Source organism: Eutrigla gurnardus (genome assembly GCF_963514095.1).
Source record: "Eutrigla gurnardus genome assembly, chromosome: 3".
In the NCBI taxonomy this organism is placed as follows: domain Eukaryota; kingdom Metazoa; phylum Chordata; class Actinopteri; order Perciformes; family Triglidae; genus Eutrigla; species Eutrigla gurnardus.
This window is the reverse complement of record NC_139917.1, coordinates 9,040,932-9,060,247: the sequence shown is the minus strand read 5'-3', so window position 1 is coordinate 9,060,247 and position 19,316 is coordinate 9,040,932. Positions and strand designations below refer to the sequence as shown.

Sequence of the window (19,316 nt, the reverse complement as noted above, 5' to 3'; positions counted from 1 at the left end):
CTTTATCGTGCTTGCTGTTAAATCAGATAGGCTGGATAAGTGTGGCAGCATGGTTACACAGATACCAGAGGCATCAGAGAGCAAAAATCAATCACTTCTCCCCTCCCCTTTCATCAGCTATCTCCCTCTCTCTCCCTCTCTGTCTTTGTAGCCCTCCGTTTCCTCCTTCAATCTTCCCGCTCTTCTCTTCGCAGTATCCTCGTCCTCGTTATCTTTTGAACGTCATTCAACATTTCCTTCCTATTTCAAAATGCTGCTTTTGATTAAAAAACAAGTCCCTCTAAAAAAAGATGCCCTCCCGCCTCTTTTTTTTTTCTTTCTTGGAGAGCACAGATGCCAACCCATCTTCCCTCCATTTCCTCCATTTGTGGTGCACATATCCTTCAACGGCAGATTTTTAGACTGACGGCAGCTGGCCTGTCAAAGTCGGGGAAGTCGGGAAGAAGAGGACTAGGAAGCAAAAAGTGAAGGAGAGACACGCGGAGAAGGGAGGAGTGAGGGATAGAGAAAGACATTTCTAATTCAAAGAGACATGCGGTGTTTCCGTGGCAACTCGGTTTCCATAGAAACGGTCTTGCTAAAGATGCCATTAGTATGAAAAAAATAGCATACTTACACACTACTGCCCTGTATGCACAAAAATATAGGCACATATCTGTGCTGCGTTCGCCGTTACTGATATGAGAGGAGATGGCATTCCTGCACAGGGTTCTAATCCGCCGACACACCTGAGGTCAATTATAGAAGCTCACTTACAGACCACTTACGCTGGTAGCTCAAACACAGGTTTGGCCCTTTGGGTAGAAGATGTGACACACTGTCTTGCTGATATTACTAACTGTACTTGTAGCTTTTTAGTGTCGCTGAGTTTTGGTCTGACTTCACTCTTCAAGTGACTTCCTTCAGATTAGGCTGCAGGGGCCAAATTCTCCATATATTGTCTCATTGACCGTGACAGTCTGCAGGCTGGGACCACCCACTCACTTACACACTTACACACTTACACACACACACACACACACACACTGTATATATAACTAAAACAAGCTAACCCGGGCTGACAGAAGTGGACTGCATATAAAGCCTCGTTTGTGCTGTGTGCTGGGCCGAGGGGTGGGGGTGGGGGTGGGGTGGATCAGGCCTATTATGAACTGCATGTGCGAGTCATGTGTGGATGTCCCTCTACCGTCACCGCTGTTTTGTGGTACATGGCTGATGATTTAACATAATGAGGTCTCATCACAACAACAGAGACATGTCGCTGCTTCAGCAGAACAAAACGTCCCTGAACACCACCACACCCTTCCCTCTGGGCACAACAACATGCTATTAGTTTATATACGTATACTTGATTAAATCGTTTTGTTACTAAAATTACAGAAAATGATGAAGACATGACTGTTGCAGTTTGTTACAGTGCAAGTTATGTGTTGAGGCTCTTAAAAAATATGTTGACTCAAGGGTTATTTCTGTAAGTCAACTTAAACAGCAACCTCTTCAGCTGTCAAAACAAAAATGAAAAGCTCTGATTGGTTGATTGTTTCTCCAATAGGGTTTAAAGAACTGTCAACGAGCACAACACAGTACATATTTGAATCCTGAACAAACTGAGGAAGAAGGTATTGATCTGTGGTCTGATTTGTACGATGGTCGCATTGCCTTATTTGTCTTCATTCCATGAAATAAAATAAAATATTCAGGGAACACATGACTGCCAGTTAAGGTGTATGCTTTTCCCAAGCAAACAGCTTCCACATCTTCAGATAAGCTGACTTTAGAGAGGAGAAAGTTACAAGGGTCTTATTTGTATGAGACTGAAGCAGGTCACACATCTTCTGTATCAGTGAACAACACATTTCGGTTTGTAATCTCCCTGGGATGGTTATCACCAGCTGGGCCGTTCAAATATGTAGCTGCCTATTTTTTAAATTGCCAACCAACTGTACAGATGGACTTCCTGTTTGCTACTGCTTGATGTAAAGGAGGTCTGGCTTTGAAGAGCAACAGGTCAACTGTGTATTGTGCCTAAGAGGAATGAAAATGAATGCATCATCTGCTCAGGTATTCAAGCCAATCATTGATTCGATTGAGGATCGACTGCATTCATATTATTCCCCGTTTACAAACATTTTCTCTTGGCACGTCAAAAATGCAAAAGATGTCAAATTACTTTTCATTTTTCTCTGTACTTATACACAAGCAGTGGCTTTGAAGGGTGGGAATGTAAGCTTTGAGCCAGTGCTTGCCGGAGAGCGTCGGTTTACTTTGATGCAGAACAGAAGGGGGGGGGGGGGGGGGGGGGGATTAGAGGGAAAAGCCGAGAGAGAAAGATGTGGCATGAAGATAGAGAAGGAAGGAGGAATCCACAGAAACAGTAAGAAAATTAGGGAAAGACAGGCAGCCCATTTGTTGTACTGTAAAGCTGAACATTTTGAGTCTGGCACTCCCCACCACTGTGTGTTGAACAGGCAGGAGTGTGTGTGGTAACACTCTGCAGGGGCTCACAGCTGCAGTGTCACATCAACTCACGGCTTCGCCCCGTATAATCAGCCTCGGCTAACACACTTTCACACGACAAGCTAACCTCCACGAATACAGCTCTCTCAAAAGGTGCTGCGTGATACGATATCAATCACAAATTTAAAATAAACACCAGATTCTTCTTCATCAGGTTCTCATAACACTTACTGTTTCTTAGCATACCTCTGCAGTAGCTGACTATCTGTATTTCAGGTTCTCTGTGCAATTGCGTTTCAAATCCCTTGTACTAAATATAGAAAGTAGCCCCCGGAGGTGAGAACCACTGATATTTAGTACACGAGGTATTATGTGGGAGAGTCTTTCTATAACTCCATCATTGTCGCTGTTTGACTGTCTCAGCGACAGTTTGGAGACTCGGAGTGACACCTTGATGGCTCCGTGGCCAGCGACTGTGTCACAATGCCAGCGTTTCCTATTAATTACCTAGACTGTGGCGGCCCGCCAAAGTCTATTTTGTCCCGCCACACTTTTATAATGACAGAAAATATTTTTACACTTCTCAATGGGTGGGCTGGCAGGCACTCTCTGTGTGCATATCCTTCACAGCGGTGCGCAGCGCCCGGCTCTAGTTTGGCTCTGAAAGTCAAAGTCTGGGTGAAAGAGGCTCACGGCTGATAGCCTCGCCTGGACGCCGCCACTTTTCTGGACTTCTTTCTCCTTTTGCCATGCATTATGAGTGTGACTTTTTTTGCCCTGTCATCACAATTCATATAAGTTAAAAGTAAACTCATGCAAAAAAACAGATCGTTGGATTATAACTATTGTACAGTACTAGTCTAAATATACTTATTTTCCACCACTGCTAGAACAAGAGCATTAAATTGTTGTCGATCTAGCCTCCTTATTGCACCAGATTTATGCATTTAACCGTAACATGTATAAACTTTTCTTCCGGGGGAGCGTACCCCCAGATCCCAGTAGAGGGTCTGAGGTCCACCCACGATAGACTCACAGAATCTTGTGGGGAAACATTGAATGCCTTTCAGCCCAATGATGTAAGACACCTCAAATCCATGCTGTGCACACTGTGTGTTTTACACCTGAGAGGAATCCACCCTCTGAGACCCACGGGATCACCGGCCGTCCCCTCCCACAATATATTCTTTAAGAGGCTCAGTCTTTAAGTCACACTCGCTGCCTGAATCACCCTTCAAAGTTAGGATACATTTAAGCGAGGGAAAACTGGTCTCTCAACTTAAGATATCTGAATGAAATGGTTTCCATGGGTACCTCCAAGTCTCCCCTTTACAGACACGCCCACTTTATGCTCATTGCAGTTTGTTAATAAACTGCATAAACCATGCAGCCTTTTTGCATGCAGTATAAATGTTTTACTTTCGCCTATACTAAAAATGGTGTATTTGAATATTGCTGCATTTTGGATTGCCTAAACAGTCTTGTGTTTGCAGAAAATGGTGATGACTGGAAAGCTGAGGATCCAATGAGCTTAATTCTCTTCATGTGTAATTAGAGATGCACCGATACAGTTTTCTTCCAATACGATACCTGGGCTGAGCATATCGGCCGATACCCGATAGCGATCCGATACTACTGTTGAATGAATGAACCGTATACCTTGTCATGTGACATTGCCACAGATATAAATGTACTTAATATTATTTATTAACAAATAACAAAGTGTACATTAGCAGCAACAAGAAATAAATAACACTTGTAACCATGTAAAGTGCACTGCAAACAGATATTTTAAAATGTAATATAAAATGTAGCAGCTGCCTGAAACCCAACAAACAATGGCTTAATTAACTGACGCTTGCTCCATGTTGCTCTGTGTTTGCTCGTCACTAGCTGCTGTGCGTGTTGTGCGTGATGACGTAACCAGCGCTGCAAACCTAGAATTGAAGTGACTAGATCGCTGTAACTGTATTGCTGTGTATGATATTAATAAAAATGAAATGACTGGATCGGAATGCTGGATCGGCCTCATTCATCCGATATCCGATCCAGCTAATTGGTCAATATCTGAGCCGATATCCGATCCGGGTATCGGTGCATCTCTATGTGTGATGACGTTCGTCACCAGAGATTTTAAACTGAGTGACGGAGGACATTTGGGGGATGTATGGCTTTAGGTTGACATAAACAGGGTTTCTGAGCAGTTTCCAGAATAGAAGTGCTTGCTGAACAAATTTAATATTTGCAGAAATCTGAAATGTCAAAAGTCTTAGATACCAAATCACAGCATGGATTTTTTTTTTTTGCACTGTTCCTCAAGGTCTTGGTGTCAACTACAATATTGTTGCAACACCTTATGAGATTTAGTAAGGAAAGCTTATTGCATGTGTGTGTGTGTATGTATATATGTATATGCCATCACAAAGGCTAAAGACACTATTTGAAAAATTAGTGGGCTCCAGAATCGCTACAAGGATGTTGTAGATCTCTGGCAGGAATGAAATATACCAACAAGGGCCCAAATTACTGGACACACTGCAAGGATCAGGCTCCAGTGGTCTGCAGCCATTCAAAATTAATGTTAAATTATTGTTTATGGATAAAACGATTCAGATCTTGAAGTGTAGCATAAAAATGGTGGTCTCCACTGGGAGATAGAGCTTCTGGCGGAAAAACCACCACACAGACGCATGTGCATCTGCCCGAAAGGGAAGAGAGTGAGTGAACAGTGAAGGTGCCACTCAATGGGTGTCACTCTCACCGCAGATAAAGACCACTGAGCCGAATGTGTCAGCCCCTGCTACTGGAGAGACTCACCAGCTGTCATCAACAGATATTACTTCCCGCTCTTCATCACTCGCTCACACACACACACACACAAACACACACACACACACAAATGGCCTTTAAGCACATTTCTAAAAATCATTTGGCAAAGTAAAATGAAAATCAGTGCTTGTTTCCACCGACTAACTGACGTGAATCCCTGATTCTTCTTGTCTACATGTCAGACTGTTATTCTTAATTAAAAAAAAAGAATCAAAAAGGTTCCTCAATGTTATGAGTTAATGTAAAAAAAATGATGATGGGCGAAGACCAACTCTGGACCCATTCTGGACTGGGATCGTGTTGACATAAGAACAAAACTTCTCTTCTGCAACAAAATGTGTCTGCTTCCTCTAATGCTCCTCTCTCTTCCCTTATCTCAGTCACAACAAATTGAGGCTCGCTGATGAATGTAAATGACTGCCCTCCCCAGCTCCATGTAATTAGAACAAACTCAACCTTTCTGCCTGTTTGGGATTAAATACCCACAAGTCAGCCGGCTCTCTATTTTTAAGAGCCTTTCCTCAGTCTGATGCAAAACCATGAAAACCACCACATTAGTGACTTTTTTTCCTCCCCTCATCGGCTCTTATCTTTGTATCTTTTATCTCGAGCTGACTGTTTTTTTTCTCTCTCTGTATTCCCTAAACGTAAAAAAACACGACATGATGAAGCTCAGTCATGACAGATGGCACCAGAGTTCCGTCTAATATGTCCAGCTTCAGAAATAAATTAATTTAATACAGTGAAAGATCACCATGCACGGCGCTTATGTCTGAACCCCTAACGATGCAGAATACGGGAAACTGTAGGAGGGTCATCTTGAACTTTCCGAGGGAGTCTTGAGAGCGAGGCTTTGGAAGCTGTGACAAATTTAATGTGCATGGATAGTGTGCTACAGGGGGAATTATAGCAAAGGTACTGTACTATGTATTAGTTATGGGTTATTATTATTATACTTCTTGTTAATAATACTCTCTCTTATTCTTTACTGTGCAACAGCTGTAATATTGAGCACCGGGCAAATGCTCTATGATATAACCGGGACAAATGTCAGCATTAATATGTTCAATCCCACTGGCAAACTGGCTTGATGTTGTGATTTTAAACCAACACAGACAGCCGCTATGACCGGCACATAAACAGAATAACACAGAACACAACAATCCATCACTCAATCTGATCAGTGCTCGATTATCGGAATTCATTTATCATTTGAAGTACTTAGCATCATTTGAACATGTCTTTTTTTAAATTACAGTTAAAGAAAAGAGGAAGATTGATAGAACCATTTTTCTTATTTGTCACAACTATGGTAAAGCTGCTATAATCAATATTTTTGCAATAACTACGTATAAAGGACACACAGGCGATCTTCTTTTTGCACGTCAATATATATTTTTTAGAACTGATTTTTCATGAGTGCTTTCACATAAAAAAAAAACAATTATTACATAGAGGCATCAACCATTCATGTTGTATGGAACGGACGGATTAAAAACTATCAATATATTGTACAACAACACCGATGCTCCGTAGTAAGGATTAATATTTTTCCCCAAAATTAGACATTTTCTATCCGAGGAGTAGAAGCATAGTATCAAAGGAATTCTGAGAAATGGGCTTGTTTTTAAGGTATAACTACAAGTAACCTTAAATGCAACCAATATTTGTAAACCTGATGGATCCAGGCGTGCCCGTGGAGAGCAGCATTTAACCAAGTGACTCAGCGTGTGCTGATGATGAATGATGCATGGACTTGACAGAGGAAACAGAACTAAACTTTTTCTCCTGAAATAATCAATGAAGTTCTGCTGCTGTTCTATGAGCGTTAACGTGTGCAGCGTCTCAGAGCGGCAGCTGACAGCATGTCTTCTCTAATCTCTGCTATGGTCACATTTTAAAGGATACACCATAATTGATATATTCTTCATTAATGATTAATTATTTAATTCACTGGCAAACCATCCGCTTTAAATCAATACTACTTACTTCTTATCACCCGGCCCAGCTGACCCATGGTTTAATTGTGGTGCCCGTGCATCTCTCAAATCTGCATGTAGCTTGAACTTCACTACAGCCCAAGGAATATGAAATAGCCGGGGGTCCGTCTGCCAGAACAGCCTCATGAAAGGAAGGAATGGAATTTGACTATTTGTCGTTGCTTAAGCAAACAGAATATCTTAAAGCAAGTAATTTGGTGATTGCAAAGTTAATCTATGAAGCTAATCACCAGAGCTGATTGCAGCCACTCTTAACATATTTACATATTTATGTAGGGATATCTAGATTTTGTATGTATCAGCTTCTTCTAGTTTATGCCTAGAAGGTACTACTTTCCCCATTTTCCCGTTAGTGTATTTACTGGGAGACCAGAAAATGTTTGGACAATTTAGCTCAGACGCTGCTCTGGGCCAAGAGGAGTCAGGACAGTCGGCCCTCTTCCTGCGCAAAAGTCTTTACTTGAAAAAGGAGAGAAAATACTGGATTCATCAGTGGACCAGAAACATATCCATATCTGCTGAATGTGTAAATAAGCAACTAAGATGTCCACTATGTCAACTTTATAAGGCAATAGATAATATGGCAATGTTGTAGGGGTGTGAATCTTTGGCTTCACAGCGATTCGATACGATTAACGATACAGTAGTTGGCGATTCGATTCAAGGACAATTTTTTTTTTGGAACGATTCGATTCGATTCTGTAAACCATGATTCCATTCAGTAACTTGTAACCAAAATTCTATATCCATGAAATAAACATGCAATAATGCGAGTGAGACTATCTGTATTCTTCTGAAAGGTGAAAAAAGACCACAGAATTAATTATATAACATATTTATTCTATAAAAAAGTAATCCTGCATAATATTTGATGTTGAATACAAAAATGTAATGCTCAGTTATTTTTAACATTTTTCAATAGACTACATGCTGGCAGGGGAGAGAGTGTCTTAAACGTATTAAAACATTAATCATAAGTAAGAATCACGATTCATCCGATTAAACGCATTTGTAGCAATTATTGGTGAAGCCAAAACGATTCATTCTATTTATTTATTTTAGCAGATCGATTTAGTTGAATCAGTAGGACTGACAATCGATTCATCGTTTAATCGAATTAATCGTTACACCTCTACAATGTTGTATTTACAGCTGGTCGCACTGTCTCCAAGTGGCCCAAAAATGTATTTGTGCAGGGTTACATTTTGGAATTACTGCTGTAGTTTGTGTGAGGAAATACTATCTGATTAGATGTAGAACGATCATAGTAAAAAGATAAATACATATATAATCAATGCATACTGGAAAAGAGGAGGTGTTTTTTCTCTACGTCACACTACTTCTGCCGTTGCCTCCGATCAAAAACAGCCACTTTCAAATGTCCACCAGAAGTCCTCGATCGTTAAAGCAAACATAAGTCTGACATTTGACCCAGCGCTAAATACGGTTGTTTTTTTTTGTGAGGACAATCCCTGTGATAAATGAGTCTAAACTGAATTTGTCTCAAACATATCATACAGTGGGGAATCAAATAAAGTAGCTCCCTGCTGTCATTCTGCATCACAAAAGTTTAATCTCATTTCATTTGAATAATGTGCCAACTTTACCTTACATAATAAGATTAGCTGGTTAATTAGTCCCCATATGCGGGAATGTTAAAAGGCCAGATAGTTACTGCTGGCAGGGAGACGGCAAACGAGGCTCCCAAAGCCTTCTGACAACCTGTTGTAACCAAGTGCAATGCAGAGTAGTCTCCTGTGATCTCCAAAATTACTCATCCCGTCCACGCACAGCACATCCGCTGATTAAACGAGCTCATTATGTGAAGAGAAAGACGAGGGGGTAGAAGGAGAAAACAGAGAGGAAAAGGGAGGCGAGAGGATTTGCAGCCCATTTGAAGGGCACAATTAAAATCTAGAAATGTATCAGGAAAAATTGGAGTGCAGAAAAAGCTCCTTGTGTGAGTGTAGACGTGATTCATGGGACGGTGAGGGTGGGACCACGCTCATGAACAGTTTAGGGTGTTGTTGCTGAGTACAGAGCATGAGAAACGAGAAGGAGGAGAAGGTGAGACAAGGACGACAAAAAGGGCTTGATGAGGACGGAGAAGGAAGAATTTTCTGTGTGTGTGTGTGCCTGTGTGTGTGTGTGTAGGACAGTATGATGAGCTAATGCATCTCATCGTGGGAGCACTCTGAAAACAATCTCACTGGCCCACTCCCATAATGCAGCACTGGCTTGAAGCATTTCGCTCCACAACCTTGGAACTGAACCCTGCTGTACGGCGCTCTCTGTTGCTGCTGCTGTAAACAAACCGTAAGATTGGAGCACTGTGTATGCAGTAATGAGCCACGCTGAAAGTGGCATTGTTGTGCTTCACTGTTTGACCGAGATTTCAACACGCGACGAGGAGAAGTGAGAGATGTGAACTCACGCCGCCGTCTCCTTCAAGTTAGTAGTGGATGCCAACCAATTGAAATATTGTTGGCCACTTCTGATTTCTGATGCCAGACAATTTGGCAGACACAATTTTTTTCTTATAATTATAATTGACACCAAGATATAAATTATTGTATTTTTTATTTATAACACTTGCCTTGATTGAAAACAAATACAAAACAAAAAACAAACATGACATTCTAATTATGTAGAAAACAGGTCACAATTCACTCTCTAATATCTATTATTTTTTCCTGTGAAAAATCTCCTTCAAACATCTGTATTTACTTAAGTTTGTTGCCAAAAATTACAATTTACACAGTGTATAAATATATATCATTTTATGTATATAATTTACCATCAACTTAATTAAATTGTGAGTGGTTTGAACGCAGTCAATGCAACCTCCGTGAATTTTAGCTGTTAGTGCCGTTAAAAGCAGGACAAGCCATTACTCTGAGCGTGTGTATGGGAATGAATCACAATTTAATTAAGTTAATTGTTTCAATGTTTTAAGGTTCTTTCTCCACGGTTTATTTTTAAATTACTAGCTTTATGTCTTCTTCACTTGTGACGAAGAACTTTCACACTAACGACATGTTGTGCCGACGTAAACCTATCATGCCGGCAAAATATAGTTAATATCAAACTGATCGGCCGTGTTCATTCAGCAGCTGATTGATCGATGCATCTGTTGTATATAGTAGTAATTTATTTTCCCAAATTGCCTTTCTTTTAGGAGAGGAGAAGTAATTGCTGCAGGGATTTTGTTGACAGGCACATTTTTCCAGTGAAGAAATGTCTATGTTTTTGTCCTCCTGTATATGTTGTGGTTTGGCAGCAAAAAGCCTTTCATCAAGGTTTGGGAAAGATCTGGGTTTTGTTTAAATATCGAATGACATCCTGTTTCCTTTACTTCAGTAACTCAAAGGATGGTGATGTTTGACCGCCGATTGATCCACCACTTTGGTCCAGACTGAAATTGTCGTGAAAGTTTATACAGATATTCATGATCCCCAGAGGACAAGCCCTGCTGACGTTGGTGATCCCCTAATGTAATTTCTAGGAGACGTGGCTGATTGGACTAAAGCACCAAACACATCCCAAGAACACAACTCCGGGCGCTTCTGTCATTCACTGACAGAGAAGCAGTTCAAAGCTTTGTTGTTTCCTGACATAACAGATTAGTGTGAGCTCTTTTGATTTTAGCTTTCATGTCCTCACATACAGTATTCACATTTAGCTGTCAGACGACCACAGGAATGACGCACAATGGAAGGAATTTTATTTTTGGACCGATTTTCTCCCTGTTCCAGGCTCCATCTGTTGGACTTTTAAAGGGTTAAAAGTACGACAAAGCCAAGAAAATAGATATGTGAGAATGTGTGTTTAAAGAATTGGATTATTTTTACAGGGACATTATGATTAAAGTCATCATTACTGGAGCAAGTAAGTTGTTTTAGTCCCATCATTTTGTTCACTGAATGTGCCAACAAAATAGTCCAATTCCATGTCCAATAAAATAATCTACAGAAGTTGTCTCGTCATAAATTTAGATTAGCTCTAGCTTGATAAGTCTTTTCCTTTCTCTTGTAAACAAGCTATATTGTTGTTGTTTGAGCATGCCAGCATCAGCTTTGGAAGTTACATTGAGCTATGCAGCAGAAATGGAGCAGACCCTGCCGTCAATGTAATTTCTGAGACTGATCAATGGGAGTGGCAGAATACTGAATAGAATAACTTCAGATAACAACTTCATGAGGTGCAACATGCAGGGTGCAAAATTAACTTACTTTTTCCTACTGGCCAACTGGATAGTGAATATTTACATCTGACCAGCCACTTGGATATCTTACCAGCATTCGGCTAGTGGCTACGGTGTTCATTTTGTATCACGTACATATTTGTAGTTTATTATCGTAATTAGTTCTTTAATTCTCCTCTCTTTGGGGATTTGTCCTAATTGCAAAAGGGGGCATTACCGAGGCAGTCCATTATCCCTTCATGTACAACCAGCAAGCATAATGGGATACATGGTGCGCACAGGATGAAAGGAGGGGACTCATATAACCACAAATTTGGAATGGAAACAATAGGAAGAAAACAGAGTGCACCCTTGGCTCCATCAATCATGTGGGCTGCGACAGATCGGCAAGGACCAGTATGTATCACTACTAGCTGGTCTAGTTGATGTCCGATAATATTAGTCTAAGTGGCCAAACAAGTCAGCAAAATCATTTACTTCCATGGCCATGTCCGTCTAACAAGAAGGCCTCACACACTTCTGCCCAAATGATGCCTATTTAAAGATAGAGAGGGTGTATCATTGCAGTGATCACTCAAGATGTGGTGAATCAGTTTTTCACTGACAGTTTGTTGTTGCAGTCCATACCATCCATTACTTTTACAACTAAAGAAGGTTTCAACCCAGAGGGATTCATATTCAACAAACAAGAACTTTAAGCTTGCTGCATGGTTAAAAGACTTGTAGGCAGTGTTGAGTGGAATGACAAAATCCCAGGAGTAGGGAGTCGACTTGAAGGAGACGTACCGTTTATGCAAAATGGTATCGGGATGCTGTGCGCCTCTAGGTAGCTTGTTTGCAGTGAAAACAACAGCTGTAATCTCCCCAAAAACAGGCAAAGAGGCTATTATCATTGAACACCAGCATGCGCTATCTGTCCACACCAAGCACGTACACACACAGCAGCAGGTCCCAACAATGGACCGCAAAGACCTCATTAGTCTCCAGAGCTGGAGTCGAGTGTTGGCCGAGGCCAACTCCGTTGCCTATTATGTCAAAACCGACACATGGCACGGAGTGAATTATCGGCTAAATGGAAGCACGCAAATTGTTTGGTGCATAATGGACCTGGTCTGCATCTGCCACTGATTCAGTATAATCGGGTACTGGAAAGGAAAACAAAGCCAGGAGTGAGGGTGTACTTGGTCTCACCGTCTCCATTGAGACTATGAAGTATGTCGAAATAATGCGGTTTAAAGATCCCATATAAAGGACATGCATGTTCAATATTGTTAATAGAGGTAAATCAAATTGCTCAGTACGAGATGGGGAGAAATCAAGTGGTTAGGGTTGACTTGACTACTTGATCAGTCACTCATTCTTTCGTAGACTTGCAGTGACAACATACATCGTACATGTTCCAATGAGAAATTAATTAAAATCTTTGTTGATACATTTTCTGTTGATCAACTCAAAAATTACAGTAATTGACTAATTGTTTCAGCTGCAATGTTTATGACTGTTTTTGTGAAAAAAATATTTGCATTTTAACGGCTTACATTTTTGGCATTTTCTGACAAATGAATCAAAAATCAATAGTTTCTTCCAGTATTGTACATTACTTGTGGATATACAGTAGATGCAAGGATAGCAGGTGAAGGTTTTTGATTTTTTTATTGGTTTGTGTAACTGAAGCTATAAATAAAACATTAAATAAAACATAGAAAGCACCAAAAATCACGACCTCACCACAGAGAAATACAGTTTACTTCTCCATCCTTCGCTCTCAGCCTCACCACCTTATGTTTGACCCTCTTTTCCCCATGTTTCCACCTCTGCTTTAACGCTTTAATCTATTTATTCATCTATGCAAAACCGTACCCCCACACCTCCACTTGGGCATTAAACCCTTTCCTCATGCAGCACTGCTTTTGTCAGACTAAGTCATAATCAGCTCTTTTCTCTCTTGCTCTGTTACTGCTTTTATACAGTATGTAGGGAGGAATATATAAGCAAGTGGTTGCCATGCCAACGGTATCCACACAGATTTCCTGAAGAACTGTGTTAACCATCAAATAATGTCTAATGCAGCCTCCCCCGCCACACACACACACACACACACACACACACACACACACACACACACACACACACACACACACACAGATCGTATGTGCTGCAGGGCCTCAGCTGTAGAGTTGGGTGATCTTGGTTACTTTTAATCACCAGTAGGCGATCCAATCAGGGCGTTGTGGTGTGGCTCAGCGAAATTAGAAATAGCAGCAACCACAGATCTGGCATTCTCAGTAGACTACTTTGTGATGGTACACACCACTGATCAACTTAGCAACATTAGCATATAAGCCAACCTGCTGCCAAACCAGTGAAATAATGGGAGACGGCTTGGATGGTCTATATGCCTTTGCGATTTTGGTATCTGTATCCCATAGCTAGGGCTGTACCAAATAGTTCAAAGCTTCTTTCATAACATTGATTTGAATTATTAATAGCTTACAGAAACATTGCGTGCAATAGTCTACCTTCTCTTCTCCTCTCTCCTAAATGCGAACACAGCGAGCGATGCGGAGTCCTCAGTCCAAAAGTCAACATTTATTGAAAAAAGATGGATGCAATCATTTTCAAAATTCACAAACATGTTTTTATCAAACAAAATATGCTGCCTCAGTCCATACTTGATGGCTGCTCAGCGCTACTGTGAGGAAGTTAAACAGGTCATACTTCGATCTCTATTATCTATTTTATATTGCGATGAAAGAATCTCCCTCAAACGACTGTATTTATTCACAGCAGTGCTTCAACATGTCTCACACACTCTCGTTGACAGTACATTCTCCTTCTTGTCACTCAGTTTATGCCCTCTGTCAGCCGTAAAATGTGGTAATCATATGTTGAGAAAAATCCTCTTCCTCCTTCACACCCACACAAGTTGTTATTTCATAACCTTCACCCCACCCCCTCCTCTCTCTTACACTTGTTTAATCTCTCCTTCTTTCCTTTCTTTACGGTAACATCCCTCCATTGTTCTTTTCCAGTCATCTCTGCCTCCATCAAGTCAACCATCGGATTTTCTTTTTTAGAAGAGAAGAAGCTTGTACTGTAGGTTTCTGACACAAAGCTGTAAGATCATCGCTTTGCTGTGGGGGCATTCACGTAACTCTCTTTGAATTTGACCTTTTTACTTTGATTATTTCTTTATTAAGGTTGAGAGATAGCCTTGATTTAAGCGTTCTGTGAAAAAACAAGTTAAGGTGGCGTATCAGATTTCCAGATTATGAGTCTGTTTTTTATGTGTTATCCAACATAATTGCTGCAATTTATCAAGCATAGCCAGTTTGTTGTAATAAGGGCATTCAGTGAGCTAATAATGCATTGGTAAATATGTTTGTTAAGGTACCTTCCTCACGTTAAACACAAATGTCGCTAATGCCGAAGCTTTAACTATGGTAATTTCAAGAATTGGCTTTGTCTAATTATCATGCATTTTTTATGCAGTGAGATCTTCTAATATCTATCAGATTCTCTACAGGAGGAAAGAGTGAAGTTTCTACCATCTATTGGTTTTGTACGTCTCATGACGACACTAATTCCTCGGTAACGTGTAACATGTACCAAGGTGACCGACAAACATTCCACAACGCAACGCATTTGTACTTTGTGAAAGCTCATTGAGGATTTTCTTGTTTGAAATCAGTAGATTTTTTTCTGAATAATAACTTCACATTAATTCCAACTGTTGTTGACATAACAAGCAGTGAAGGAACATGATTGGTAACACACATGATGCACTTTGCTTCTTCTTCTTGCACTTACTGCTTTTTTATTTTATGTCTTCACTCTGTTAAGTGTGCTGTTTTTACAAATTCATGAGCCAAAGACAAATATGTGTTTGAGAATTTGATTACTCTTTTTGGGATTGCTGTAATTTCATTTTAATGTGTTTTAGTTTAGAGATTGAGTGAAGTGAAGTGTTTCTACTTCAACTACGTGGAGGTTAAGCAAATTCCTTATGCTTATGAAGACCATGAGAAAGAGCTAATCAGATTAATACAATAATAATAACATTTAATTTCCCTAAAGGTATAGAAAGAACTCTATATTTTATATCTTGGACCTACTCAACATGAAACAATAAAACTACACTGGACGTATAGCATGTTACAGATGCCATTACTCATACAAGAAAGACAACTGCTGAGAATCTGTGCTGCAGTGATGATGTATGTTCGAAGGCCAACCCTTGAAGTTAGCATCGCACTGGTTCCCTCAAAAAAAATGTTGGATTATTGCAGAAAATAAAATCTGTGGCAAACACAAGTTTATGATATTTTTCAGCACTGGTAAAAAGCAAACATGAGGCTATAAATGAACTATACCACAGTCACATGAGCGCGAGTTTACACAACCAGGCTGCTCTTGTCGGCATGGTGATGTTTTTTTAGTCTCATTTAGCCACTTGTAGAAACCACCCTTTTAAATAAAAGTAAAAGCTTCAAAATTAACAAGAGCAGTATTTACTAATGTCTTGTATATTGTTGAACAAAACATCAACATCTCTTACTTATTTCAGGCATCTAGCCAAAAACCCATTAAGAAAATCCAAGTGCAAAAATGCAAACTCACTTCCAGGTTTCAGGACTCATTCCAGAAGTAGGCTGCATCCAAAAGCCTATAAAAACCCAACCTCAGCGTCATATGGATTTTGTCATTCTTCTGTGGGACTTAAACATTGCAAAGCCTATTAACGTGACGTTATTTAAGGATACATTTCAAATCTATTGTTCCATTTCGGGATGATAGATTCTCCTCGTGCGGCCTGATTTGTGCCAAATCTCTTGTATCCCGATTGCACTGATGGCTTTTTTTTACTTGTTATGTACTCCTTTGTTTCACGCTGTGAGTCCTTTCAGAGTGATTCGACTCACTGTCAGGAGCTTCAATATGGCGTCAGGCTCACAGAGGAGGTCAATTAACAGTAAAATCAACCAACAGAGAGGCTGGGTTAGAATGAGAAGCAGCACTGGGTGGTGGGAGTCTGATGTGCCTTAAAAAAAGTCTGAGAGTATGTTTTTCTTTCCTTTTCTTTTTATCTTAAATGACGCAAAAACGATGATGATGACATTAATGGATGAGTCACAGAGAAACCAAGTAGATTATATTGGAAATAAATTATTCAGCTATTTGCTTTCTGTCAGTGAATCTTATTTTCAAACCAGTTAACATGTATTTCCAAGTTCTTGGAGGTGGCTGTTAAATTGAATCCAGAGACCCACAGCGAAAGTTTTTTTAAATAATAAATATATAACTCACATCCAAGAAACATCATTGTAATTATTGCTATTGTCTATTCTCTGATCGTCATGCAGTGTAGTCAAATGATATGATGATATTTTCCTACCTTGGCAGCCATGACCATGGAGGAGCCTCCCCTGATGCCCAGGATGGGAATGTGTGTCTGGGCAGAGATGAAGTCCAGGATCTGAGCGATGGCCTCCTGGTCTGTGTCATCTCCGAACACTACGCCTTGCAGAGAGTTCCTCGTCATTTGTGCGCAGATCCGATTGATGATACTCTTTGGGTCGGTCTCATTCATAGTGACCACCTCGACTTTGGGAGGGTAAGGGATGTGGAGGAAGTCCTCTTTCTCTAGTCCAACCCCCAGGGCTACTTCACTAGAGTTGCCCACCAGGATAACAGCTATACTGAGGGAGTTGATTAGTTTGGGATTGATTGGGGGAAGAGCTGGTAAGGCAGGAGAGTATTGAGGAGGGATGATAACGCCCCTCTGTGTGCTGCCTCCCCTTTGGCCACCTTGCCCCCCTGGGGCACCTCCAGGCCCCGTACCTGGACCTCCACCCCTGCGAGACTCGCAGACGGGCAAGAGGAGAATTGAGAGGAGGAGCAGAGAGAAGTACAAGGAGAGGAAGGGCAGGGTCAGCCGAGGCTGAGAATAAGGATGATGAGAGGACTGGTCTGGAGGAGGATGGGGGGAAGAGGAGGGGGAGTCGAAGTGCTTGTCCTGAAGACGGGAGGGAGAAGGGTGGAGGCTGACAAGCATTGTGGAGGAGTGTAAATGCCGTCCCTGGAGGGAGAGACAGGGAAACAGAGACAGAGAGATGATAAACAAAAACATAGTGTAAAAATACGAGTCCAACCTTGAAACTTGCTGGGTGGATCTATATCTGCCAACATTCGCACATCAGACATATATCCACAAGGTTGTTTTATGTGTTGGCTGATAAATAAAAAGGAAACAAACGAGAAATGCCAAAGATGCATTTGTCGTGATTTACAAACTTACCATCACACAGTTTGTCCAGCAGAGAGCACTGACAACTATAGTTGGGTAGTGTAAACATTTTCAAACCAGTTTGATTTTAAATCATACACCGGACCAGACTGGTTTACCAAATTTTACCATTAGGTATAAAACTAGACTCAGCAGCCGATCCCTAGTAAAACGTAATGAGACTGAGAGCTTATGAATGAGCATGTAGCGAGTCCTGCAGTGTTTACGTTTTACCTCCTCAGTTTTTCGGCTGACCTCTTTTGTCTACTTCAAATCCAAAATGTTGCCTTATTGGCGATATTTTGGTTTTCTTTGAGACTAACGCCTTATTTATACTTCTGTGTACGCTTGTGCAGAGACACGCTGTGCACCTCCTGAAAAAAGTTGAAATTGCACATCAGAGCTGGGAGGTGGGATTTAGTTCAACAACTTTTAACTGTGTCAACAACAAAATCCACCGTAGTTGTATATGTCCCTGTCATGTGCAAGAGGGGCCTGCTCTAGAATAAATCAGGCATAACCCTGCCACGTCTCATCTCGTCACCCCGCCTAAAACACATGGACTTTCTGGTAAACAAACACAACGTGCGTCCTGGGCAGCTTCCCCGTTGCCACCTCGCCTGATATTGATCTGCTTCCTGTTGCCAGCCTTGATTAGACAGTAAATTGACACTAGTGGCCGAGTTAGTCTGTTTATGAACATACATATTATTATTATTATTATTATTATTATTATTATTATTAAAAGGGACATTCCCACTCAAATCAATGTAACTAGATGATCAGAGTGGTGGCCATTTTGATCTTCCACGTTGCCCTTGTGACCCGAGCCCCAAAGAAGAGCCCAGACATTAAAGACAGTTTCACATCGTGGCCAAACCGTAGAATTTGGACTTTCAGAATCACTGTCATGTTTTTCCCGTAGACTTACACGAAAGAGTTATCTGTAAATCAGGTAAATTAACTTGAAAAGAGAAACTACATGGTATCAAGCATAATATTGTTTAAAGTGCCACAGTATATGCTTAAATTTAAATAATGAATTTATTTTGTAATAATAATAATAACTTATTTCACCAGTCAATTGGCAACAAACTGTGAAACAGACAGTAGAAGATCTACTTGATGGCACGATGTTACTTTACAGCAATAAGTGTGAACAAGTTTCTGAGAGTTCACAAGGTACACCTGAAATGCACTATGAAGTCCCTGCTTGTGCCCACATGCTGTAACATACAAGGAGATGTAGAAACGCTATCCAGTCACATGACAGCGGTGGAAATCGACAAACAGTCTGCGGACTGCTATTTTCTTTGCTGGGGGCTCCATTGGTTGCTGCTGTCAATACATATTCTGCAGCCTACAGTACACGTTAGTATGATGCTCTGTGGGGCCATGGATGCAGAAGTCAGTACATGGATTGAAGCAGAAAATGAATTAATACATTAATTCATTTCTTACCTTCTGATCTGATGGATCCATATTGGGAGAGCATGTTTAACATACTAAAAAACTATTATGAAATTATGCCATCACTGTC

General features: G+C 40.7%; 1 protein-coding gene across 1 annotated transcript in view; it reads right to left on the bottom strand.

Annotated features, from left to right (window-relative positions):
• Positions 1-19,316, bottom strand: part of grin2bb (glutamate receptor, ionotropic, N-methyl D-aspartate 2B-b) — an 87,978-nt gene that overhangs the window by 53,691 nt on the left and 14,971 nt on the right. Inside the window, exon 2 of the mRNA XM_084005307.1 lies at positions 16,886-17,569. Coding sequence (XP_083861433.1) covers positions 16,886-17,569 — 684 coding nt within the window. The remainder of the gene's footprint in view (positions 1-16,885; positions 17,570-19,316) is intronic.